At 36.6% G+C, this 26,751-nt stretch overlaps 1 protein-coding gene across 1 annotated transcript; it reads right to left on the bottom strand.

Annotated features, from left to right (window-relative positions):
* Positions 1-6,748: 6,748 nt before the first annotated feature.
* Positions 6,749-10,142, bottom strand: LOC131595025 (vacuolar protein sorting-associated protein 2 homolog 1). Its single transcript, XM_058867245.1, has 5 exons — positions 9,915-10,142; positions 9,591-9,721; positions 7,565-7,669; positions 7,150-7,410; positions 6,749-7,033 (listed from the first exon to the last, which is right to left on the bottom strand). The coding sequence occupies exons 1-5, from the start codon at positions 9,949-9,951 to the stop codon at positions 6,896-6,898; spliced, it is 672 nt and encodes a 223-aa protein (XP_058723228.1). The 5' UTR covers positions 9,952-10,142; the 3' UTR covers positions 6,749-6,895.
* Positions 10,143-26,751: the final 16,609 nt, after the last annotated feature.

Below are 26,751 nucleotides of genomic sequence, written 5' to 3' on the forward strand. Positions count from 1 at the left end.
AGACATTGGATTTATCATGTTGGTAATTTGCTACATCTTTATCAAATGGTCTAAGATATAAATAAACTTACTCGTGCGGACGCACGGGTCTTCTACTAGTAATTGGAATATAACAATGGCGAAAAAGAATCCTCAAATTTAGGGGTGTTTGAAACCCCCGCAATATAACATGTTTTTTTTGTAGTGCTAATTTTAAGTGACGTAGCATGCCACATCATCTTCCGTTAAACCAAATAGACGGCAGGGACCTAAAGTGTGGACGGAAAATTTTAGGAGGACCATTCTTTGAAGGAATTTTTTATAGGGACTAAAACTAGATTTTGAGTTATTTATAGGGACCACAAACATATTTAACCTTTGATTTTATAACCCTATAACCAGAAGAATCAAACGTTACATTGTTACCTTTGTCACACAGTTGACTAATAATGAGTAAATTATATTTTTGTCCTTTTACCAAGAGGACTTACCCAATATTTGGATTAAGGTTCTACCAATGGTTTCATAACCTAATATTTTTCCCTTATAATTATCTCCATATGAGACATATCCTTCTTCTTTTAGGAAGAAGGTGTGGAGTAAGGTTTTGTCACTTGTCATATGCTTTGCACAACCGCTATCAGGATACTATTTAGCTTCTGAGGCTGTAAAGCTTTCTTTCAAAAAAAAGGGTTAGTTCTTAACTTTAGGTACCCATATCATCTTGCTTCTTTTTTGTTAGTATAAAAAACATTTCTTCTCGTTGGTTGAGATGTATATATATATTCTTTCAAAAAAAGGGTTAGTTCTTAACTTTAGGTACCCATATCATCTTGCTTCTTTTTTGTTAGTATAAAAAACATTTCTTCTCGTTGGTTGATATATATATATATATATATATATATATATATATATATATATATATATATATATATATATATATATATATATATATATATATATATATATATATATATATATATATATATATATATCCAAATGATGTTTTATTTTTATGTTCAAGAAATTTCCTATAAAAATATGAAAGGGAGTTTCCTTCTTAGGTTTCATGAATTTTCTTTAAGCAAAAATTTTCTAGATGACCTTCCTTCATACAATAATTGCATTTAAACTTTGTGCAATGTGATGTTGTTTCACTCCTACTTTTAATTTCTATTTTTTTGCTATTGTTTCTTGGATCATATCCTAATTCTTCTTTATTGCAAGAGACTCTTTGATTTCCTAATAGTACTTCCAAATTATCTCTTCCATTGATAAATTTTACCAAGGTTTTTTGAAGATTGCAAACTTCTTCTTTTAAGATATAGCAGTTATTATATGTGCTGGAAGTGGAAGGATTTAGTTCTTCTTCTTTTTCCCTCAAATTATTTACTTCTTTTTCTAAGGTTTTATTTTTATTTTCAAAAAGAGATATCTTATCATTTAACTTTGAAATAATTTTTTCTAGTTTGTTTGTTTGTTTGGATAATTCCCTGCATATTTTAAATAAATCACTATAAGAAAATTTAAAGGTTACCTTGTTATCTTGATGTTTTGCCATTAGACAGATGTTGGCCTTTTCTTCATCATCTGTGAGGATAAGGATATAAATATTGCAGAAGTAAAGTAAATAAACGATATTGCAGAAAAATAAAGAGGATAAGGATATAAATATTGCACCAGAGAGTTATCCAGGTTTGGCCATATGTTGGCTTAGTCCGTCCCCAAGAGTTCTTCTTGAGATTTTTCACTATAGACTTATGAGCTTTTATTGGTTATGTCCACAAACCTCAATATAATTTGACCTCTTGAATTTGAATAAACTTGTTATCAATCTACAGAACAAACTTTTCACCCAAGACCAAAGCTTTTCACCCAAGACCAAACTTTAACCCAAGACCAAACTTTTCACCCAAGACCAAACTTTAACCCAAGACCAAAGCTTTTCACCGGTTCAGCTTTATAAACCAACAACAGAGATCTATGGTTGATCTCAAAAACCAAAACTTAACTTATTAAAGCTATCGTACCCTTAAGACTATCAAAGACCAGCACAACCACTTATAAAAATTCTCCTCACAATTAAAATTTCACTTCAAAGAATTAAGGCAATCAAAAGTGAAGAAAGAAAGTTTCTAGAGAGAGAATGAGAACTTAGAGAGATAAATTCCAAACAAATATGAAATTTTTGGAAAACATTTCTACAGCGCCTAAACGATTGACAGCAGATATATATCACAACCTTTCTTTTTTAGAATCATAACAATCATACTCATTCAATTTAATCGATTAGATATCGATTATATAGTTAATGAGGCCTATGGATTCTTTCCTTTCTTGGTGATTCCAACTACTATATAGAAGCAGGCCTCCTTCACTTAAAGTTGATCTTTTCTAATCAATTAGGCTAATAGATTAAATTAGACAAAATTTTCCTACTAGTCATTTCTATAGTTGCTAAGTTATTCGGCACAACTTCCGGGTCATTTTTAAATGTATTTCTTTTAGAAAAGGTGTGTGTGTGTGTGTGTGTGTGTGTGTGTGTGTGTGTGTGTGTGTGAGTTGTATTAGTACTTTTAAGCTACTATCTGGAGAGCTTCCACATATTTATTTTTTAAGAGAGTTTTAGGACTTCTATTGAGTTGTTAATTGACTTTGAGTTCTTTCATGTTTGTTAACGGTTGACTTTGGGTACTTCATGTTTGTAGATAGTTGACTTTAAGTACTACATGTTTGTAGATAGTTAACTTTAGGTACTTCATGTTTTTAGATGCATTTTTGTCGTCAAAACTTGGTTGTTACCTGCAAGCACATATATCCATATCTTGGTTATGGAAAACTAATAATTGTTGTTTGTCTTCCCTCACATGAGAGATATTTGGTAATGTTCATGAATATTTTTCTTCGAAAGGTCTTTTGGTGGATACCAACCTCAATAGGAAGTATGTTAACTTGTATAAGATTGGAGTGGCTAACTGGGCTCTCTCTTTTCTAGGTTCAGGTATCACCCATAGTCTCGCTAGTCTTAAGAAAATGAAAATTTCTCCTTGAGAGTTAAGGGAAATTCAACGAAAGTAAATTACAGGAAATTAAAGAGTTAAGGGATAAGAGAAAACACCATAATTATAGATGTTTGATCTTAATGAAGTGAAGTACTCCCCTCCCCGAGAATTCCTCCTTGAAAGTTTCCACTATCTTAAGGGCTTTTAACAAGATATGCCCACCAACTTCCTTTTATAAGGATTGGAGTTTTTCAATGGCTAAATTCTCAACCGAGACTTGGAGTTTTAAGTATGGATAACTTCTCAACCAACTAAGAAATTTTTACACAAACTAAACTCGGGAACCAAGAGAGAGCTTTAAACATATGGCTAAACTCCCGAACCGACGAGGAATTTTAATAATGGAGACCTTCCAAACTAGACAAAGATTTTACTTGGTTTGCCTCAACAACTAAAAGAGAGATTTTCACTTGGTTTAGTTCATAACCAAATTATACTTTTCTTTCAATAAGATATTACAAATATGCTCGTACACCATACCATACTACCTCACAAGTATAGAGATTTAACTCTAGAAAACACTAATCCAAAATGTGAGTAAATAAAAGAGAGAGTCTATATTTATAGGAGAAAATGTTGTTACAAAATCTGCATGATTTGTTTTTAAAAAGGTTTTTTCAGAAAGATTTAAATGATTGAAGATTGGATATGCTATGGAAAAAAGATTTATTTGATTGAAGATTAAGCATGTTATGGATTTTTTTGTGGAAACCCTAATCGATTTTCTAGTTGGATTGACTTCTCTATATAAATAGATTGGTTCCCTTTGTGGATTAGCAAGAGAAAAGAGAATAGACACATTTTGAAAAATTAATTAATCAAGTCCCTTTGTGGATTAGCAAGAAAATAGATAATACACACATTTTAAAAAATTAATTATTCGAGTCTTGTATTGTGTTTTGTTTTTGTGAAACATTGTCCCTTGTTATTCATAACTGTTTTTGTGAAACATTGTCCTTTATATTTCATCACTACTTAAGAGAGATAGAATTTTGGTTTGTATATGTGAAGTTTATCACCTTCATATTATTTTTTCTTACTAATACTTGGTTTGTATATGTGAAGTTTGTCACCTTCATATTATTTTTTCTTACCAATACTTGAGGGAGTGTTTGAATGAAAGTGAGAAGATCTTAAATTTAAGGGATCTGAGTTAAAATTTACAAACAATATTTGAAAGGGTTAAATATACAACAACCCCGTGTAATGTTAACGATATTTACTTTTAGGCCCTGGTAAAGTTTGTTTTGTAAAACCATAAGTGAGCTTGGCTAATAGAGCAGCCCATATATTCAACCTGTTTTGAATTCAGTAGCCCATAAGTGAGCTTGTCTTATAAAGACTAATATGTGTTTACTACTTGCTGATGTGGGACTCTTTGGCATTACAACAACAACATACTGTAACATCCATATTTTTCCTTAAATTAATTTAATTAGAATTTAAATTATTTATTGGAATTATTTGGCATTTCATTGAAAATTATGGAAAATAATAGAATTGGGCCAAGGTAGCGTTTAGTAAAAGGAGGGGTGTTAGTCATGAGGCCTTTTACTAAGGTTCAGTTTTATTTTTCATAAAATAAGGAAAAGAAGAGGAAGGAAGTGAGAACGTGAAAATGAGAAGCTGAAAGAGGGAGAGTTGAAGAACGTGAAGGAGAACCAAAGAGGAGGAGGTCAATTCAAGAATTTGGCTAAGGTAAGGGGGACTTATCTGATTAGCATCTATTATCGGGTTAGGGGTTGATAGCATAGAATAGATGTGGAATTCGTATCGATTGAGTCATGTGATAGGTTTAGGGATTTGAGTCAAATTGTATGATGTTTGATCACTTTGTTTGAATCCATATGTTTGTGTTGTTATGGCCTCAATTGATGCTTAATTGGTGTATTATGATGTGTATTTCGAGTTGTATGTGTGTTCCATTTCCTAAAATTCGTGCTGGTATGATTTGAGGGTAATTGGAATGTGTAGAATGCTGTTTTTCTGCAGATTTGGGGTTACAGGTACGCAGTAACCGGTTACTGGGGGCAGGGTAACCGATTACTGCAGTGAAAAAGGGGAAATATTGCTTTCTGGGAGCCGGTAATCGGTTACTGAAAGCAGGGTAACCGATTACCCATACAAAAAACAAGGGGATGTGTTTCGTGAGTCAGGGTAACCGGTTACTAGCCTTTGGGTAGCCGATTACCACTGAAGGTTTTTGAAAAATGATGTATTTTGTAAAGTTCATAACCTTTGAACCGTTGGTCCGTTTTGTGTGTCGTTTCGAGCTAAACGAACCTTGTGAAATAATCTTTTTGATGATTAATGATGTGATTGTGATTGAATGATGCATATATATATAAACATGCTTGATGATGATGATGATGATTATGATAAAATACGTCTTTCTGTGATCTTACGTATAAGTATGTTCATGTATGTTTGCATTCATTCATATTCATTGATGATGTTGTATCCATGATGATGTGTTGGATCAGTAAAGGGCATGATTCCCATTGTGTGGAATCTATGCTGGCAGGGCCGTATCTTGATGATGTTGGATCGGTCATGGGTTATTCCCATTTGATGATGTTGGTACCACATGCATAGTGTCAGTTCATACAAATGCATACTTTTATAACATGATTGGATGTTCTTCCAGTGTTATAAATATTGATGATGTGTTGATTGTTTGTGATGATGAAACTTGTCTGAATGTCTGTTTATGAAACAATTGGGTGAATGATGCAATCTATGATGTGTTATTGCTTATGACCTTATAACATTTGTTAATTATGATGAGACTCACCCTTACATGTTGTCATTTTCAGATTTAGGATAGCGGATGTTCGACTCGGTGAGGATTAGCTCATGAGTCAGTTGTTTAGTTAGCGTCAGGTGTCATGCTCTGATAGTTGTAACACTGGGGACGCGATGTTTAGAGTTTATGGTTTATAACTCTGGTTATGTTTTGATGTTTGAAGGATTAGTTTTATAGATGCTAAACTTAGTCCGTACGATTTGATTTCCACTGTGTTAACATGAAATGTTTTAATTAATGATAATTGCCTCAGTGAATGCATGACATAACTGAACGGTGTTTACTTAATTTTGAATTGTGGCACCCTTATTTTCATGTACTCTGAATAATTTTATTTAATTGCCGCGGAGTTAGAAAGGGGTGTTACAATAGTAGTATCAGAGCATAGTTGGTCGTTATGACCAGAGTCTTAGTGTCAGTCTTTCTTGTGTATGCGACTAGTACGAGGTATAATTTTCTTCTTTTAATGGATTCATTCCACAAAATATTTGTCAACTTATCAATTTGAATAACTTATAAATTTGAATGATTTAGATATTTCTTCACACAAGTCGGAAGGAATAATATCTATAAAAAAGATGTCTTTTAAATTAGTGGCATCTGAATCTTTTTCATAATGCAAAAACTATTTGTCTACCAAGTGTTCGATTAGTTGTTTGTGAGAAATTATTATGTCTTTGTCTGACGTGGAGAGACATGTGGCATGCCACGCAAACCTCCGTTAGAGCAATCTAACGGAAAGGACCAAAATTTGTGACGGAAACAAGATTTTTTGTAAGGATTAAAAGTGTAAAGTGTCATATTTATAAGGACCAAAAACTTATTTAAACCTTTATTATGTTAAATTTCTTTTTTTCCCGATACTACATTTTCTACATTTACTAAACAAAAACCATTAGAATAAAACTGAAAATAATTTTATTTATACAAAATAACATCTATTTATAAATCATGATGAGTTCACCAAATCACGGCACACCTTGTGAATTATATGATACATATGAAGTTCAGTTTTCCCAGTGTAAACAAGAGGTTCATTGATGAAAGACTACATTTTTCTCAAGTTGTCTAATCTTGCCTGCAAATCACTATCTATCCCGCCGTCATCAGGCGCAGCACTTTCAGCTTGAGGTACCTTAGTCTTTGCAGCCGGAGCAGCAACAGCTGATGATGGTGCATTTACAAGCTGCACGTTGAAACAAAAATTCATAATGCATTGTTATGGTGACAGTCACGAGTAGTGTCATATAAAACATACCAGGTGAAAAGTAATGTTAAATTGGAAATAAGTAAGAAACATACCTCTTGGTTTATGTCGATTCCAATCTCATCGAGAACCTGGTTCACTAGATCGTCGGTTTCCTCTTCTTCTTCATCCCCCTCCAAAGCATCGTCTATTGCGTCTCCCATCACTTCCATCGTCAACTCCATCTTCTCATTCTGTCTCTCAAAATCTTGCATGATTTTTTGCAAATTTGGCAAGTTCATCTGCCTATTCATTTGCCCCATGGCCTTTGTCACACCTTTCATAGCCTCACCCATTGCTTGTGTTGATTTCAATGTCTGAAAATTTGTAGTATAAATTAACTAGCTTTAAGTAATCAAATAAGGTATAAAGTCATACTCAAATTTTATCGGTGTTAGCCACTTAACTATATTCCAAGAAACAAACACTGCTTTGAGCCTTAGAACAGAATTTTATCCAACAATTACATACCTGAATTCTGAGTGATACACCTTGGAGCTGTGATTTTAGCTTGTAAAACTTTTCAATCTGATGCCTTGTTCTAACGAGATCTTTTGCCATGACTCTAACAGCTCCCTGACCAACATTACATAAAATACATAAATGTTATTGGTGAAATAAGTACCACCTACAAAAAGGATAAAACAGAAGCTAACAATAAAGAACTAAAAATATATATGCCATTGCCGAAAAAATTAGGTTTGGTTTAAAAATCAAAACTTGTTTGTGTAACAATATTGAAAGTAAACTACATTCATGACACGAGCCAGTTTTACTATTTTATCTTACAATAACTCCATCAGTCAAACTTTCACATTTCATTGTCATGCTACATTATGAGGCAATTAATTATCAATTTTGTGAAGTTCCTACTTAGCCCACAAATCTTACTTATATAGTAGCCCAATGCCAGAAACATGCTTTTGGAAACAAACATTATGGTCTAATGGCTATCCATTGGATTCTAATATCAAACTGCTACTGAGGCAAGGACTGCCAATGCCATTAGCAGACCTTGGGAAATATAGTTGTCTAAACAGATCGATCTTATAGTAACTAGACCAACGCTTACTTTTGAGTCAGACAGTTGACAATCTAATCGCCTTTGGGATGTTGAGGTTCACATTCTTAGGCATATCGAGACTGCACTAGAAAAGGGTTTGTTTGTGATACCAAAAGCAGGGCTGAAATTTTTGGTTGACCATCAGATAGTGTTGTACCTTTGTGGCGGAATCTTAACCCCAAGAAAAAAACTAAAAGCAAAACATTGTCTCTTTCTAGATCTAGTGCCAAGGCAAATTACATGCTACAACGATAACACAATGTAAACTGATGGGGCTAAAACAATTGCTTCAACTGGCTAATCCCTTATGTCATAAATATGAAGTTAATTTGGGAGTTGTGACAGATTGCCAAACTGCTCTAGAAACTTTTTTCAACTCAGATTAAAAAATGTGACAGAAAAACACAGTAATTGAGTGCCATTTTACGAGGAAAAAATAATATTCAAAGGAGAAATCACACAGTTGGTTTTGTAAAATGAAATGGCCATTTCGAAGATATATTTAATAAACCTCTTAGAGGACTCCCAACTTTGTTTTTGACAAGCTTGGTGCGTATGACATGTATGCTATAGTTCAAGGGGGTAGTTAGAATGTAAATCTCACCCTTCACATACACATTCTATCTTTTTCATACAAGGAATCTTGCCTAGGAAATAGTGAATGTAATTACTCATACGCCTACAGGATTTATGTACCAATCATGCATATAAGATATAACTAGGAACACACGTCACCAAAACCATGTTTTTGTTATTTACGCTTTCTTTCAAGGACACAAGAGATCTCGGAATCTTACTAATTCCACAACAATAAGCAACCAAGAACTCCAATAGGTAAACGTGGAGGGGAATTTTTGGGCTTTAATAATAGCTCTAGGAAACAGTTTGACCAATAAAAAACAAAGAGAAACAGTCAAAGAAAACTACAATAAACTAATAAGATTAAGAAGAAAAAAACCAAAAATTATCAGCTGGACATCTAACACCATAAGGCCCTATGCCTTTTTATAAGAGCTGTAAACATCCACATCAGTCATCTACTACAATAATAGAGATGGGGTGTTATAACTTTAGAATAAAAACAACTAAGAATTGATCTTGTATGTGCATACTTGATTTTGATGAGTTTGGTTGCTCTCAAGTAGAATTGATTCTACTTTCTAGAATTGATTCTACACGAAGCTAAGATTTGTAGTTATTGAGTTTAAACATAATAATTTTTACACTGAAATTTATCGTTCAACTCACTTATGCAATAATTTATCCAAACATAAATCACTTTACCTTCAATTTACTTTATCAATTTTACGAATCGATTAATTAAAAATCATTTTTTTCACTGCAGAACCAAACAGACACTAAATTACTATACTCTACATGCTACTACCAACAATTTGAGAGATAAATAACACAACCATGACACAATCACATTACCATCTGCCCTTGTTTAGCACTTTTCTTTATCTCCGCAATCAATTTCTTCTCTTGTGTCTGCAAACCTTGCCTCTCCCTCTCAATTTCCCTAATCGATTTGTCCAACATTCTCTTATTTTCCCGCAGAAGCTCTGAAAGTATAAAAAATTTACATAATCACTTTCCGTACAATTTCATTATATTCAAACCCTACCAAATCAATCAAAAGATGAATCAATACATGATGAAAATTAAGGATCATCCTAGCAGATACATCACAGTTCAAATCAAGTTAAATCAACAATTTCAAAGGGATTTGATTTGATTGATGATTAACAAACAAACCTGCGGGAGTTTTTCGCTTTCCGAAGATGAAACTCATCGTGCTCGATCGAATGAACGGTAACGATAACCGTTAGAAGAGGTTGAATCGGAGATCTACGATGAGAAAAGTGGAACTTTATGGCTTCCGATCGTGGTTTCCGAGATAGGGTTATTCGGTGTTTTGGATTTGGTAGCGATGCTGATTTTGATCGCGTAGTTTGCTTTTGCTTACGCGGTAAGCGTTGAAACAACGAATCATCGTGGAAATAATTCATTTTCATCTTTTTTTTCCCACACGTGCCACAAACCGTGTGAAACATAAGAAGAATATTTGTAGATTAAATTAAACTAAAATTTGTATTAAAAAATTAGATTAATGCAATACAACAAAATAGTATAAAAAAATAAATAAAAATAGTACCTACAATTTATGTATCTAGTTTGCTTGGGTTTGGTTTGATATAACAATTCAACTTAAAATTCAATTTCAATAATATTCAATTTAGTGCAATTTGTAAATTTGTATATAGGTTTCCGGTTTTAATTCGAATTGTTTTGAATTTGAACATTGTTATTGATAGATAAGCAAAATTAGAGTTTGCTAATGGTTTTACAGTCGAAGTAGAGTTAGAAAAAGACAAAGACTATAGAACGAGAGTTAACATAATCTTTTTTAAGTCTATTAAGTCTGGCTTAGTCGTCAAGACAATGAATTATCAAAAGCATAATAGAGTTGGATAATTTACTACCATATTTTTTATTTATAGAGCATTTAATAGACTAAAGCGAGAATGGTGGAATCACTAGCTAAGGGAGTTGAGCATTTGTTGACGGGGTCAACGTAACATGTCGAGGAACAAGAAGAGGTAGTCAAAAGTGGGACGCCACATATTTGAGTCATGAATGAAAGTGTAGCGGGGAAAATCTGAGATCGAAGCCATAGGATTGACTCGACTCAATATTTCAGTGAAAGTCGCCACCGCGCTTTATTATTTCCAAAGGAAAAGGGAAAAGAACGAAAAAAACCCAAAGTTTGTTTTTAAAACAAAAAGAAGAGATCTTAGGTACGGGTGTTGTTTATACAAGGGGAAGGTTTTAAGCACCCCTCATATCTGTGGTACCCTACAGGAACCTTTTTGAAAATCTGTGTCGTGTGTGTGCAAAAGAAAGGTTTGTTTTATTTTTAAAATAAGCTCGGCAAGACATTAAGCCTTGTTCCTACATACCTCCTCGGTGCAATGGAGAAGTTAGAGCTAATGTAGTTCCGCTTAAAAGGGGAAAACGATTTTAAAACGAATAAACACTTTATCATCGTCGGAGAGAAATACTCAGCCATTGATTTTGAGCATGAGAACAAATGAGTTCTTTGCATCGCCAATGAAAGAAGGGCTCCAACTCGGATAGAAATCGACGAGTAAGCCACTAGCTCTCTCATGCGGAAAAGATCTCATTATATCAATCAATTTCAAACTCGTGGGGTATCGCCACTCGTTTCGACAATTAGTCGTGTCTGAACTTTTTGAAGAAAAGCCACTAAGGGCAAAAGATATTTTTAGAGAAAAAGGTTTTGAAAAGGTTGCAAACATAAGAAGGTTTTGTAAAAAGAGAGAAGATTTTGAAAATCTAAGAAGTGGGAGGAGATGAAGAGGCTAACCTAGTGCGTAAAATAAAAGTTAAGGAAAAGAACGGTCTAACCGAAATAAGAAGTCAACACTTGACATTATGAGTCAAGGTAGAGTTCCCATCCTTTGAAATATCAATACTAAACCAACATTATCACTTGGGGATCCAGATGAACTTATTATCTTTAGCACCACTTTGCATTAAGCACATTAAAATTCTGACGGAAATCGGGCAGAGTAACGGCTGTTTTCGGGTAAAATCCTTATATCAATGCCTTGGAATTAGCCATCAAGGACTTTCAAGGAAATACCTGCATGTACAAACAGACAACAATCCAATGCCAGACAGACAGAATAACAGCAGAGTAATAACGGAATAAGGGTCCAGAGGTACTAAGTCCATAAGTCCAAATCTCCATAATGCTCGGGATAGTAACCAATAGTCCGAAAGAGAGCCTTTAAACGTTTTTTAGATTTTTGTTGATTATTAGTGTTTTAGCATAAGAGTAAAGTATGGTCCAAGTGGACAAAAAGAAAATAGCGGAAACATAAACATAGCGTCCAAATGGACAAAGAGAAAATAGCGGAATGTAAACGTCCAAATGGACAAAGAGAAAATAGTGGAATGTAAATATGATGAAATGATAAAATAAAGCAATAAAGCGAGAAATATAAAGAGCGATATAATAAAATGCGGAAATTAAAGTCAACGGTTAGATGTTAAAGATAACCATCTTGAAACTTGTCAAGTATGTTATCAAAGTTAGTAATAAATATCGATGGTGAGAGAAGGATGTTCTCGGATTTAAATTCAATGGACATTTATCAGAAGCTTGATAAAATCATAGCGACTACACGATAAACCTCCATAAGTCTTAATTCAACCGCATACAATTCTCTTCCAGATTTTATCTTTTTTATTCGGGACACGAAATATTGCGCTATGTTAAGCAGATCGCCAAGTGATTTATGTAGAAATCACCCTACAACGAGGCCGGTCAAAACTTTATTTGCTAATGCATGCGAGAGAAGCGATATGTAGATCACTCTCCGAAAGCAATACCGCACGAAAAGAAAATATGTAGCGATCTAGTCTTTACCAAGAATCCATAAGAATTCTCAAGGTATTAAGACTTTCATCTATCAAAAGAAAAAGAAGGAGAAGAAGAAGATAAAAATGCATAAAGATAATCAACTCACACTATCATTAATATCATTCATCTAATATTATGGATTTGGTCATTTCAAACCTATCAACATCCTAGATCCAATGTGTCATACCCCAAATTTGTCCTACCCCTAAATTATTTTAACTGGCTTAGACTTCTCATTTCATAATCTCATGTACATACCTCCCATTAGGTCATATAACGCATCATGCATCATTAATCAATAAGGCACCAGGGGCATTGGATCAATGGTCGTGGAAAGATCTAGGGTTTCACAGTGATTAAGGTTTCTACACTATGCAAATTTGTTTAACAGAGTTTTTTTCAGGTCTACTCTATGTGCTTGGGATTATTAGATAGATCTAGGGGTGTTATCTTAAGATCATCAGAGATCTTCACTCAGCATTTGGGTCATGTTCATCAATTAAGGTGTGGATCAGGTTATTACTTGGGTTGCAAGCCACGTACTTGGATTTATATGCAAGAATTAGAGTTTCTATGTTACTTAGGTGAATCATTTCAACTTTGAAAGCTAGATGATAAAGGTTGATTTTGATCAAAGTCAACTTGGAATTCAAATTGTACAAATGGTGGAAATTCAAATTGTACAAATGGTGGAAGTTCTTTTCAGACATAAAATCGTTGAATTACATGGATGGTGTCACTTAATATTCAAGACTAGTCACTCAAGCTTCCAAGTCCATTACAAAAAGTTTACCAAAATATCCAACATCCATTACAAAAGAGGAAAACTAAATGTCTCCATCACATTATCATCCAAAATCCATCACTCCATTACAAAATCCATACATTACAATTACATAGAAAATTACATCATGCAGAGTTCATTATAGTTAACCTCTCAGTTCTCAAATGTTTCATACAGAGCAAGAGCTAACTGATAATAGCATTGTGTATTGGTGAAGGTCTATGGCTGAATATTACTCCCCTCGCACAAAGTCAACCCGATGCTATGCCAATCTCCCATCAAAACTACACCGCGGTTTCGTTACCAAAGAAACCAAGCTGAACCGAACCACCTAGAATCTGGTTCAAATCTGCAGCAAAGTAGAACAAACAAACCGGCAAAAGAACTGCATTGAGCCTACTGCCGCTATACCAAGACCACCGCAGCAGAGGGAGAGTTAATCGAACCAAACAGTTCCAAAGAACCAAATAAAACCGAACCATGCTGCACTTGAAATCAAACCAACTCCTACGTGAACAATAAGAAAAATAAAACAAATACTTTCAGCATACCTGCAACTTAACATTACCACTTGAATTTGCAAACAGTTCCAAACCATTTCGGTAAACCGATTCGCACTACCCGCCTTGCAAACCAGTTCAGATCTGCACCAAACAAAGACTTGCATTAGCTTTTCATCACAAAATTCAAACAAGTTAAACTCTTGATCATGTTCACACTCAAATTCAATGCAAACAAAGCTGAGAACAACATATCATTTGATATTCAGAGGCATCCAACATTCATCTAAAATGACTGTTAGCAATCCTAGAGTGTACATTCATGAATAAAAAGCTAACACAAAAATTAGGCACAGTTCACCATAAACTCAGTTCCAAGTTCCAATGCAAAAAATCCAGAAATAGAACTCAACTCAAGCTGAATTGTCATAACCCGATAGCCTCATGATCAAAGTTCCGCATTATCATCGACCCCTTTTATATTCATGATGAGCGACGTGTACCTTGCGTGCTTCAGTCCACATTCCAATGACCATGAATACCACCTACATAAAACTGAAACAATAAAGCAGTCCTGCCTCCATAACAAGTTAACTCGGAAAAATTCAGTTCAGAAAATAAAGAAAAATGATGCAAACTATGCGACAGTCACGAAAATGGCAGAGCACGTGTTTAAACCAAGACGCAAGCCAAGGGAAGACATTGTCCAAGGCAAAACATTCCATGATGCATCACTCCTCACCTGTAACAGACCGACAGCCAGAAGTCAATCTCGATTCGGCAGATAAGTAAATTCAGTCATTCATTATTATTCAAGTCCTAATAGATTCCATTCCTTTTATCTAACACACACACTCATTCAACAAAGCAGCGACTCGAAATATCCACACAGAGAAGTAACCGTCACAACATCATTGCATTTCTAAACTCCATAACAGTTTCAGCACTCTCCCATTAACCCACCAATTAGCCTCACTGAATTCCTAACAGAAATAACAAACCTATACTAACTCTCACACTCTGCGTAACAGAATCAGTTACAACCACATAACCTCCACATAACTAACTTTCAGCTTTCAAAAACTAACCAACATGTCATTAACCTTCTAACTTCCAATTAACTATCATAACCAACTAACCATAGTTGTAACAGATTTCTAACAACCAAAATAGAATTCATAACTAACTTCCTCTCCCTCATAACCAACTAAATCCTCGCCCTCCAATTCATAACCGAATCTCAGATCCTAGGGCCCTCAATCACTCTCACTCTCTAACTGATTTCACTCCCTCTAAATCTCTATATAACAGGATCATCACCCTAAAGCTCAAGGTTACACGCCATTTTCTCCATAATCATCACATCACCATTCACTACTCTTCATCTTATTCTTTCACCACTCCCACTAGTCCCTCTCAATTCATCTCCATCATCTTCATATTCTCTCTGCAACTCCTTCTCGCTCTTCTCCCTCACCATCACCATACGCTCAAAACAACAACTCTTAGAGCTTCAACATCTGAAGCTCTAAGCAGCGAGCTAAACCTCCATCACACCTTCAATCTTCATCTCTCAGCTCTCAATCACTCAACCACAGCAATATACGCACTCACAGAAAGAAAAATAAGAAATCAAAGAAGAAATAGAAGAAGAAGAAGGAGGATTCGCAAAGAGAAGAAACGGAAGAACTCGAAGACTCACCGGAAAGATTACTTCATTGTCTTCACGTTTATTTCGCATTCAATCGGAAGATCATTGTCTCCCCTCTGGTCTTCTGTTCCTTCACTCACGATCTTCTCTCCAGGTACGCTTCTGAGCCTTCGTTGTTCTTCATAGACCAGATCGTTCTCAATCAATGTAGAACTTAGGGTCCTATTGATTAAATCTGAGAGAGATACGAATTAGGATCTGAGGTTGAGATGAGAGGCGAGGGAGAACGACGCTCGTGGTTCCATTCACGGCGGCGCTGTGTTTTTGAGCGGAGATAAGAACGAAGTTCACGGCGCCGTTTGTTCATTTTGAGTGAGAAAGAAAGATTAATTCTAAGAGTGAAAAGCCAATTCGTCACAACGCTAGCCCTAATTCCCTTTCTCTTTAATCAACTTTTTAATAAAAATCTGATAAAACAAAATGTGGATCATCAATTGCAATTGGGCTCATCCGAAACTGCTGCCACTCACCTCTCCTTCAGCCCATACAAGTTCAGCGCACCCCTTTGTGGTTTTTCTGGATAACAAAAACTATGTTGGGCCTTCCTCCCTTGGGCCTGTGCTAACTTTACTCATGCACCATAATTTCCAGTAATACACCCCTGACTCAAGCCAATCCATGTTAGATTTAGGTTTTTGTTTTCACATTTTTTCCCCTATTGTTTAGTTGATAAAAACATGATGATGATAACCATTTTGATAGATTTTTAGGATTTGCTAACATTAAAAAAGCTCATAAAAATAGTAGATCTTTTTAGGTTAATTTTGACATTAATCCATTGAATTCTCCCTTATAGAAACTCATAAAAATAGTAGTATTTTTAGACTAATTTTAGGTCGATTTTTGAATTGATTATTTTATCATTTTGTATCATTTCCATGTTAAGTTTGTATAATTGTTGTGTGATTTTGTTGCTAGCTTTTGGCTATATTTTTGGCCTATTTTGTTAATATCATAAGTATGCTCCTTTTAGAATTCCATAACATGACTTTAGGCTAGTTTTCCCCAATTCATAAACAACAATTAGGCTAATACTTAGGCTAGTCTCCCCCTTCATCATTTCTTTTTCTTTTACAACATTAAAACGTCTAATAAATATCGAAATAAAACCCCTTTAAAAAATACAAAGAAAACACTTAAAAAACATTAATAAAAAAGTGAAAATCATTAAATAGGGAATGGAAGCTTGAATCTCCGTTGCTTAAGGGAGTCATTCGAGTGCTTGGATCTCCCTTGCTTAAGGGAACCATTCGAGCATAAGTTCCCAATTTCTAAAAAACACCAACCAAAGAGTAACTCGAGTTTCCCTTGCTTAAGGGATTTCCTCGAAACACTCAAAATCTCTCTCTCATCTCTTTTTCTTAAGGGCAATGTTATTTCCGCTCGTATGCATCGTAGGTCGTCCCCTTATGCAAGAGCGCGAACGTTAACTCCGCCCAACTAAAAAACACAAAAACAAACAGAAAATCTTGAGCCGAGCTACGGTAACTCTGATTCCTGAAAAGGATACGTAGGCAGCGGGGTAGGGCCCGTGCGAGTACAATTCTTCTTTTCCCTACATTTTGCATTCATTCGCATATAGACATAGACATAGTACACACCCTTTAGATAGAAACAAACATAGGTGGATACCATCGAGTACGATGGGCGCGAGGGGTGCTAATACCTTCCCCTTGCGTAACCGACTCCCGTACCTAGATTCTCTGGTCGCAAGACCCTGTTCTTTCCTATGTTAGGTTTCCTGATATTCCTTTCCCTTATGGGATAAATATATTGGTGGCGACTCTGTTCATTTTTCGCGAGTGTGCGACAGCTGGCGACTTCACTGGGGACGTTAGACCTATTGCGGGTCCGTACTTAGCGAGTCGATCCTATCCTTTGTTTGTTTTATTTTATTGGGTGTTTATTTGTTTCTTATATGTTTGCATTATTTGTATATGTATGCCTGCATATCACGTCTATTTTCTGCGTGCATATCATGTTTACTTTCCGCATGCATCTGGACTATATTATGGGTCCCCTTGGGGGCCACATATTTTTCTGCTTTGTTTTGCAGGTGGGGGGTTTGTGTGAGGTAAAAGGCCCACTACCCAGGCCAGTAACACCTAGGATTAGCGTGGATGCTCATTTTGACTCCCGTAGCGCTTGCTATGATCGAGTTTGACATGGGGTACCACAACTGGGCGAGGTTCTTTCATGGAACACTGTGTTTGGCACGCTTGTTGCCTCAAACACTTTGTACCCCGTGGGAACTGTAGACCCTAGTGACCATTAGGGACCACTTGTCCGTGTCTAGACTACATACCTGTGAGATTGGGGTGGGATAGGAAACCTTGGCTCCTACATACCTTGGCTTCTTCAGAGTTGAGGTCAGACCTTTATTTGGTCTGTTCTCATGGTGCTTGATATTATGGTATTCTAAAAAGGCGTTGAACCTTTGATCCTGTGACATCCGACCAACATCAGTTATTCAGAGGATTGTACAGTGGTTTCTAAGATTATTTGGACCTTGATCCCATGTTTTTGCATTGCATAACATCATTGCTTTATCCACTTCATTTGTGGGGGATCCTAAAGTCTATTTCCAAAAAAAAAAAAGAAAAAAAAAGAAATAGAAAAAGAGAAAAAAGATTATATACAAAATGAAGCTTTGATTCAAAAAAAAAAAAAAAAGAGGAAGATATAAGAGAAACAAAAGTGTGTGAAAGGACTTTAGGATCCCTTGGAAATGAAACATTGCATTCATACCATCATGCATTCTATAGTTCTCTCAAAAGCTTATTGGGGTCCCTTTCAAACAGATTTCTGCTTCATCAACAAAATTGACTTCCCTACATCTGTATCATACAAGGATTAATCAGAAGGGAATCATGGACCATCTTGAACAAAATCAGGTTGCACTTCGTAAGGACATGGATGCTATGGGTGAGAGGATGACCCAACTCTTGGAGACCCTCCATGCTGTTATTCATGGGCAAGAAGAGCTCAGACAAAGTGTTGCTAAGTTAACCAAGGATACTCCAACCACTGTTGCTAATGAGGGATCAAAACCTGTGCCCGTGGAAGTTCCTAATAAGGAGGGTTCACATCATGAGAACGATTCTGAACTTAAAACTTTCAAGTTCCCGATCGAGGAAAATGAGAGAAAATTCCATCTTCTGGAAGAAAGGTTGAATGCTTTAGAAGGTCGAAGCTCCTCTGGTTTAAGTGCTATTGATTTATGCCTAGTGCCTGATATCAAGATTCTAACTAAATTCAAAGTCCCCAATTTTGAGAAATACAAGGGTACCACTTGTCTGATGAGTCACATCAAGGCATTTTGCAACAAGATGGCTCCGTATGCAGAAAATGATAAGCTTCTAATGCACTTCTTTCAGGATAGCCTAAGTGGGGCATCCCTTGAGTGGTATACACGGCTCGAACGAACTCATGTCCGCACTTGGGATGAACTAGCCAAGGCTTTTCTCAAGCATTACAAGTACAACAGTGATATGGCTCCTACTAGACTACAACTCCAAAGTTTAACTCAGAAGGTTGATGAGTCTTTTAAAGAGTATGCACAAAGATGGAGAGAATTAGCTTCCAGAGTCCAACCTCCACTCTTGGAACGAGAGCTTGTAGACATGTTCATGAATACTCTGAAAGATCCTTATCTGAACATGATGGTTGGATGTGCTTCCTCTGAATTCACAAATTTGGTTGTCGTAGGAGAACGAATTGAAAACGCCTTAAGGATTGGTAAGATCCAGGATATTGCTACTGTTTCCGAATTCACAGAAGAAGAGAAAAGTGAAACTGGCGCAGTTTCAGAGAATGGAGAAGAGGAAGTCCCAGTTTATCCTCAGGTTCAGGTTCCTAAATGTCAAATGGTCCTAGTTTCTCCTAGCCAGTATATTCCACAAGCTTTCGCCACCACTATCAATCAACAACCCCAGATGGTCCAACAACAACCAATTCAGTACTTACCACAAAAGCAATATGTTCCACATCAACAAAGCCATCTGAATCAGTTCCCACCTAGAAGTAATTTGGGACGAAGAAATGCTCCTTTGGACCAGATTCCTATGACATACAACAAACTTCTGCCATATCTAGTTCAAATCTTATTGGTGGTTCCCAAATCTCTAAAGCCTCCACCACAGCCGTTTCCACCTGGATATGACCCTAATGTGCAATGTGGGTATCACGCTGGATCAGCAGGGCACTCAAATGAGGACTGCAACGCTTTCAAGGCAAAAGTACAACAATTGATTAACGAGAGGTACATAACCCTTCAAGGAGGAAACATGTGTGTGAAGGGAATTCCCTTGCCCGAGTAAAGAGCCCGGATTTCAAAAAGTCTCCAAAATCAACAGATTCCCTGTTTAAACTCGTTGGTAGGATAATAATAAAAGCACCCCAAATTCTTGTGCAACTTCGTTGGAATCTTTGTACAGGTGGGTAATCAAGAGTGTTTTGTGGAAGCATCCCTCATTCTCAAGGTTCTCGTGCTCAGTTGTATCCCTGAGGGTTGGTGTTCCAGTTGGTGTTTTGGTATTTCTTCACAACAGATAGTTTTTCTAAGTTAGATGGCCATGCAAGGTTCCTCCATGTTTGATGGTGAATACTTCTCCAACATCTATTCTTGGGGCTCCCGATTGAGGGATAAGCAAGACGTACTCTTATCTTGAGTATTGCATCACTCGCATTGCTCGAATCCCTAAAGTAAGACAAAAATTTACAACTCCTGGGTGACTTCGTTGGAGTTTTCTTTTGAAGTAATCTAAAGTGTTTGGAAGGAACTGCAGAAAGTATTCAAGATCAATAAGTCCAGACGGAGTCAAGCCTCCTCAACTATGGCAATCATCAATTCATTTCTGCATTTTCATTTGTAATTTTCCTTGTTTTGTTAAATGTTTCTTCCATGTAAAACTTGTTTGGTTTGAATAAAAATAAAAATGCATTGTATATGCTAGTTTCGAATCAACCCATTCGTGTTCACTCATATATTTCTGTCTATCGATGTCAAACTCTTGACTAAAGCAAAAAACATCAAAAGGAGAATGATGAAAAATAATAAAAACGCAAAATCTCTAATTGTGTGCTTTTGAATAAAACCCCGCTGAGGATGTACATGCATTGTTTCAAATCCCCAAACACCGGAGATATAAGGGAGATAGACCCTCGTTAACACCTTTGAGCCTTGAAGTAGGAGTTTCTTTTCTATTAAAAAAAAAACCCTCACATTTAACCCAGGGGCAGGGTAGCATTCAATTAATCTGATCGAGCATTCAAAATTCATCAGGAGCAGGCATCCAAGGATACGACAATGGTTATCGTTCAAAAGGTTGAGAAAAGTCAATAGCACAATGGTAAATCCCTCATCAATCAAAGAATGAGGCAGTCACAATCACCTCCCACAAATCAAAGATTCAGGATCACACGACTTGTTCAAAAAAAGAAAGGATTGAATAAAAAAAAGAGCCCGCTAAGTCAACAACTTGAAAACAAGTGACTTAGGCAAAATTAAGGCATCCCGCTGGACTCCAAAATAAAATTCAAAAGAATTTTTCCAGGCAAAAGTTAGGGAAACAAAAAAGGCAGAAGCGAAAAACGAGGATTACAAAACAAAGATCCTCATCAAGAGAACAAAGTCGTGTGATCATACACCAAAATCGAAAGGTAAAGTGACCGCCATGTCCAGAAGGCCTCATTGATTGCTCAATCATCTCAAACTCCTCTTGAAGGATGAACGCTCGTATCGGGTTAAGTTGAACTTATGACTAGAGAACATCACGAAGAATGGGTGGGTTAGGTTAGACTTTGAGCCTTAAATCCTTTCTTTCTAAAACCGTGAACCAGGCCGTGTTACAACCTTTAAAAAAGACCTAACTGAAGCAGGGTTTATTTCAAAAGCATACTACACCAAGTTGTGTAAAACTGACTCCTAGATGTTTGCTTACCATTTATGTTGATATCGATATGACAAATAATTCAAACACTGAATGTTACAACATTGTTTCAATAAACTTTGATTTCGAAGCTAGCATAAACATTGCATTAGGACTATCATCTTCAAAACAATCATCTTTTACTTGTGAATAAAGACTTGACATCAAGGAAGATCAAACAATGAACAACTGCAGAAAAAGTTGATCGATTCAATGAGCCATTCACTTCAAAAGGATGATCACTCCGAGGGGCAAGTTGTGTGAAGACTCTGTCAACTGAGGCATCCATTCACCGTTAGTCAATCTGGGGCAATCAAGTCGAGGAATCTCTCTCGAGTTCAACCAATCTGGGGCAATTACGTCGAGATTCGACAAATCTCTCCAAGGATCCCTTGGGGCAAATTCCTTTGTAGTTCACCAAGCTTGGGGCCCAATCTTCTGAGTTTTATTGTCTCTCCATGATCATAGGAGTTTATTTCTCCTGGAACTTTGGCCTCTCCCCAAGCACATGATTTTATTTCTCATGAGAGTTGTTCCACTTCCCTAACCTGGTCTCTTTATCTGGATTTCTCATCCCCAACATGGTGAATCGAGGGAATCTCCTCAAGCTCACCATCCCTAAGTAATTCAAGATGTAGGGAAAGTCAGATGAAGTCGCTTCCCCCCAACAAAGCTACATTTCAACCCTCAGTGTAGTTTCCATTGATCTTTGGTACTGCAGGGTTTCCATCACCGATTCATATTGGCATCTCAAGACAACAAGCAGCGGACCCCAATGATCCTGCTTCTCTATCTCACTGAGGCCTTTATTTGGCACTTTGCATATAGAATACATTGCATAAAACATTACATCCTCAAAAGCGTAGCATTTCCATCAAGGTGGAGCATTACGCCATTGAAAATTCAAACATGCATCAATGCATAAGCCAGTTTGCATGTGCCCATAAGGCACGAAGTAATATATATCCCCAGAGGAAGTATCATCTTCTCTCTCTAGTGTGGGTCAGACACAATGTCTTTCTTCATCAGAATCGTTGTCTCCGAGGTTATTTCCCATATGATGCATGCAGATTAGAGTGCGAATGAGGGTGGGCATTCAACCCATCTCATTTTTCAATCGTTTGAATAACCATACTAGGTGTGTGGCAATTCGAACGATTGCCACTCTTGAAGATTTACACCCCGCCTTTTGGCCTGAGGGATTAATGTAATTCTTATACTTCTCAAGCATCAATATCTCTGTGATTCTTCAGTGTTTACTGATGTCTTTTGGTCGAGTCTAGTCGTCACTAGTCTCCGCGGTCATTTTCCCTCATGTGGACGACCTTTTCGGATTAAACCCCCGTGTTGTGAATCCTTTGCCTTCCGACCTTCAAATCATTTCAAAACCCAGTTCTCGTCCTGGTAATCATTTCAAAACCTAGTTCTTGTCCTGGTAATCACTTCAAAACCCAGTTCCCGTCCTGGTAATCACTTCAAAACCCAGTTCCCGTCCTGGTAATCATCTTTCCAAATCCAGTTCCCGTCCTGGTAATCATTTTCCAAATCCAGTTCCCGTCCTGGTAACCATTCTTCAAAGCCCAATTCCCGCCTTGGCAACCGTTTTTTTCTTCAAAGCCAATTCCCGCCTTGGCAAACCTTTTTTTCAAAGCCCAATTCCCGCCTTGGCAACCGTTTTTTTCTTCAAAGCCAATTCCCGCCTTGGCAAACCTTTTTTTTCAAAGCCCAATTCCCGCCTTGGCAAACCTTTTTTTTTTCAAAGCCCAATTCCCGCCTTGGCAAACCCTTTTTCAAAGCCCAATTCCCGCCTTGGCAAACCTTTTTCAAAGTCCAGTCCCCGCCCTGGCAAATCCTTTCCATCATTTTCAATCCTCGCCTAATGGTGAAGTCAGTTCCCGCCTGACAACCACCATTCATCCATAATTTCTTACCGTAAAACCAATTTCCAATCTCCAGCAAGTCATTATTCTCTTTTTATGGGTCGTAGTTCTGTTGATCTTACCCCTGGTTTTGAGTCATTCACCCTGGATTTGAGTCGTGAGTCCGTTATACTCACCCTGGATTTGAGTCGTGAGTCCGTTATACTCACCCTGGATTTGAGTCCTGAGTTCGTTATTCTCACTCTGGTTTTGAGTCACGGATCTGTTGATCTTACCTCGGTTTCGAGTCATTTGTCCTTGTTTTCAATTTTTGAGTTCGTAAATCCTATCTCTCCGTCAAACCTGTATTCTCCATTCACTTCCTTCAAAAACCTTGTATTGACATCGTTGCCACGTTACCACGTTACAAGCTATCGCCATCCAACCACCGCTTACCATTTTATCACCCACTAGATAAGCCGAAAAATTTCTCTTTCCCCAGCAGATATCAAATGGAAAAATAATAATAGGGATGACAATCGCACTTCCTTTTCAGGACAAATTTATGGTCTTGATATTTAATCTTCTTCTACCTCGAACGTTCAAAAGGCTGACGCCAATCTCACTTTCAGGTTTAAGACGATTAAATAGGGGCAGCTGTCATACCCCAAATTTGTCCTACCCCTAAATTATTTTAACTGGCTTAGACTTCTCATTTCATAATCTCATGTACATACCTCCCATTAGGTCATATAACGCATCATGCATCATTAATCAATAAGGCACCAGGGGCATTGGATCAATGGTCGTGGAAAGATCTAGGGTTTCACAGTGATTAAGGTTTCTACACTATGCAAATTTGTTCAACAGAGTTTTTTTCAGGTCTACTCTATGTGCTTGGGATTATCAGATAGATCTAGGGGTTTCCCCAATTCATAAACAACAATTAGGCTAATACTTAGGCTAGTCTCCCCCTTCATCATTTCTTTTTCTTTTACAACATTAAAACGTATAATAAATATCGAAATAAAATCCCTTTAAAAAATACAAAGAAAACACTTAAAAAACATTAATAAAAAAGTGAAAATCATTAAATAGAGAATGGAAGCTTGAATCTCCCTTGCTTAAGGGAGTCATTCGAGTGCTTGGATCTCCTTTGCTTAAGGGAACCATTCGAGCATAAGTTCCCAATTTCTAAAAGACACCAACCAAAGAGTAACTCGAGTTTCCCTTCCTTAAGGGATTTCCTCGAAACACTCAAAATCTCTCTCTCATCTCTTTTTCTTAAGACCAATGTTATTTCCGCTCGTATGCATCGTAGGCCGTCCCCTTATGCAAGAGCGCGAACGTTAACTCCGCCCAACTAAAAAACACAAAAACAAACAGAAAATCTTGAGCCGAGCTACGGTAACTCTGATTCCTGAAAAGGATACGTAGGCAGCGGGGTAGGGCCCGTGCGAGTACAATTCTTTCTTTTGCCTACATTTTGCATTCATTCGCATATAGACATAGACATAGTACACACCCTTTATTTTTAAAATAAGCTCGGCAAGACATTAAGCCTTGTGCCTACATACCTCCTCGGTGCAATGGAGAAGTCAGAGCTAATGTAGTTCCGCTTAAAAGGGAAAAACGGTTTTAAAACGAATAAACACTTTATCATCGTCGGAGAGAAATACTCAGCCATTGATTTTGAGCATGAGAACAAATGAGTTCTTTGCATCGCCAATGAAAGAAGGGCTCCAACTCGGATAGAAATCGACGAGTATGCCACTAGCTCTCTCACGCGGAAAAGATCTCATTATATCAATCAATTTCAAACTCGTGGGGTATCGCCACTTGTTTCGACAATTAGTCGTGTCTGAACTTTTTGAAGAAAAGCCACTAAGGGCAAAAGATATTTTTAGAGAAAAAGGTTTTGAAAAGGTTGCAAACATAAGAAGGTTTTGTAAAAAGAGAGAAGATTTTGAAAATCTAAGAAGTGGGAGGAGATGAAGAGGCTAACCTAGTGCGTAAAATAAAAGCTAAGGAAAAGAACGGTCTAACCGAAATAAGAAGTCAACACTTGACATTATGAGTCAAGGTAGAGTTCCCATCCTTTGGAATATCAATACTAAACCAACATTATAACTTGGGGATCCAGATGAACTTATTATCTTTAGCACCACTTTGCATTAAGCACATTAAAATTCTGATGGAAATCAGGCAGAGTAACGGCTGTTTTCGGGTAAAATCCTTATATCAATGCCTTGGAATTAGCCATCAAGGACTTTCAAGGAAATACCTGCATGTACAAACAGACAACAATCCAATGCCAGACAGACAGAATAACAGCAGAGTAATAACGGAATAAGGGTCCAGAGGTACTAAGTCCATAAGTCCAAATCTCCATAATGCTTGGGATAGTAACCAATAGTCCAAAAGAGAGCCTTTAAACGTTTTTTTAGATTTTGTTGATTATTAGTGTTTTAGCATAAGAGTAAAGTATGGTCCAAGTGGACAAAAAGAAAATAGCGGAAACATAAACATAGCGTCCAAATGGATAAAGAGAAAATAGCGGAATGTAAACATCCAAATGGACAAAGAGAAAATAGCAGAATGTAAATATGATGAAATGATAAAATAAAGCAATAAAGCGATAAATATAAAGAGCGATATAATAAAATGCGGAAATTAAAGTCAATGGTTAGATGTTAAAGATAACCATCTTGAAACTTGTCAAGTATGTTATCAAAGTTAGTAATAAAGATCGATGGTGAGTGAAGGATGTTCTCGGATTTAAATTCAATGGACATTTATCAGAAGCTTGATAAAATCATAGCGACTACACGATAAACCTCCATAAGTCTTAATTCAACCGCATACAATTCTCTTCCATATTTGATCTTTTTTATTCGGGACACGAAATATTACGCTATGTTAAGCAGATCGCCAAGTGATTTATGTAGAAATCACCCTACAACGAGGCCGGTCAAAACATTATGTGCTAATGCATGCGAGAGAAGCGATATGTAGATCACTCTCCGAAAGCAATACCGCACGAAAAGAAAATATGTAGCGATCTAGTCTTTATCAAGAATCCATAAGAATTCTCAAGGTATTAAGACTTTCATCGATCAAAAGAAAAAGAAGGAGAAGAAGAAGATAAAAATGCATAAAGATAATCAACTCACACTATCATTAATATCATTCATCTAATATTATGGATTTGGTCATTTCAAACCTATCAGCATCCTAGATCCAATGATATTAATGAAGTGGAGGAAGAAGGAAGGCAAAACAAGCATAAAAAAGGCAAAAAATAGCATTTTGCCTCAATGAAAATTGATTTACCTCTGTAGGAAATCGATTTCTTGAG

This window comes from Vicia villosa, linkage group LG4 (assembly GCF_029867415.1).
Source record: "Vicia villosa cultivar HV-30 ecotype Madison, WI linkage group LG4, Vvil1.0, whole genome shotgun sequence".
Lineage (NCBI taxonomy): Eukaryota > Viridiplantae > Streptophyta > Magnoliopsida > Fabales > Fabaceae > Vicia > Vicia villosa.

What these genes read in the sequence shown, in the direction of transcription:
- LOC131595025 (XM_058867245.1), bottom strand. Translation starts at nt 9,951, where the DNA reads ATGAGTTTCATCTTCGGAAAGCGAAAAACTCCCGCAG. An exon ending in GTGTATCACTCAGAATTCAG is followed by an intron (nt 7,411 to 7,564) that starts GTATGTAATTGT and finishes ACAAATTTTCAG; the next exon opens with ACATTGAAATCAACACAAGC. An exon ending in GAATCGACATAAACCAAGAG is followed by an intron (nt 7,034 to 7,149) that starts GTATGTTTCTTA and finishes TTCAACGTGCAG; the next exon opens with CTTGTAAATGCACCATCATC.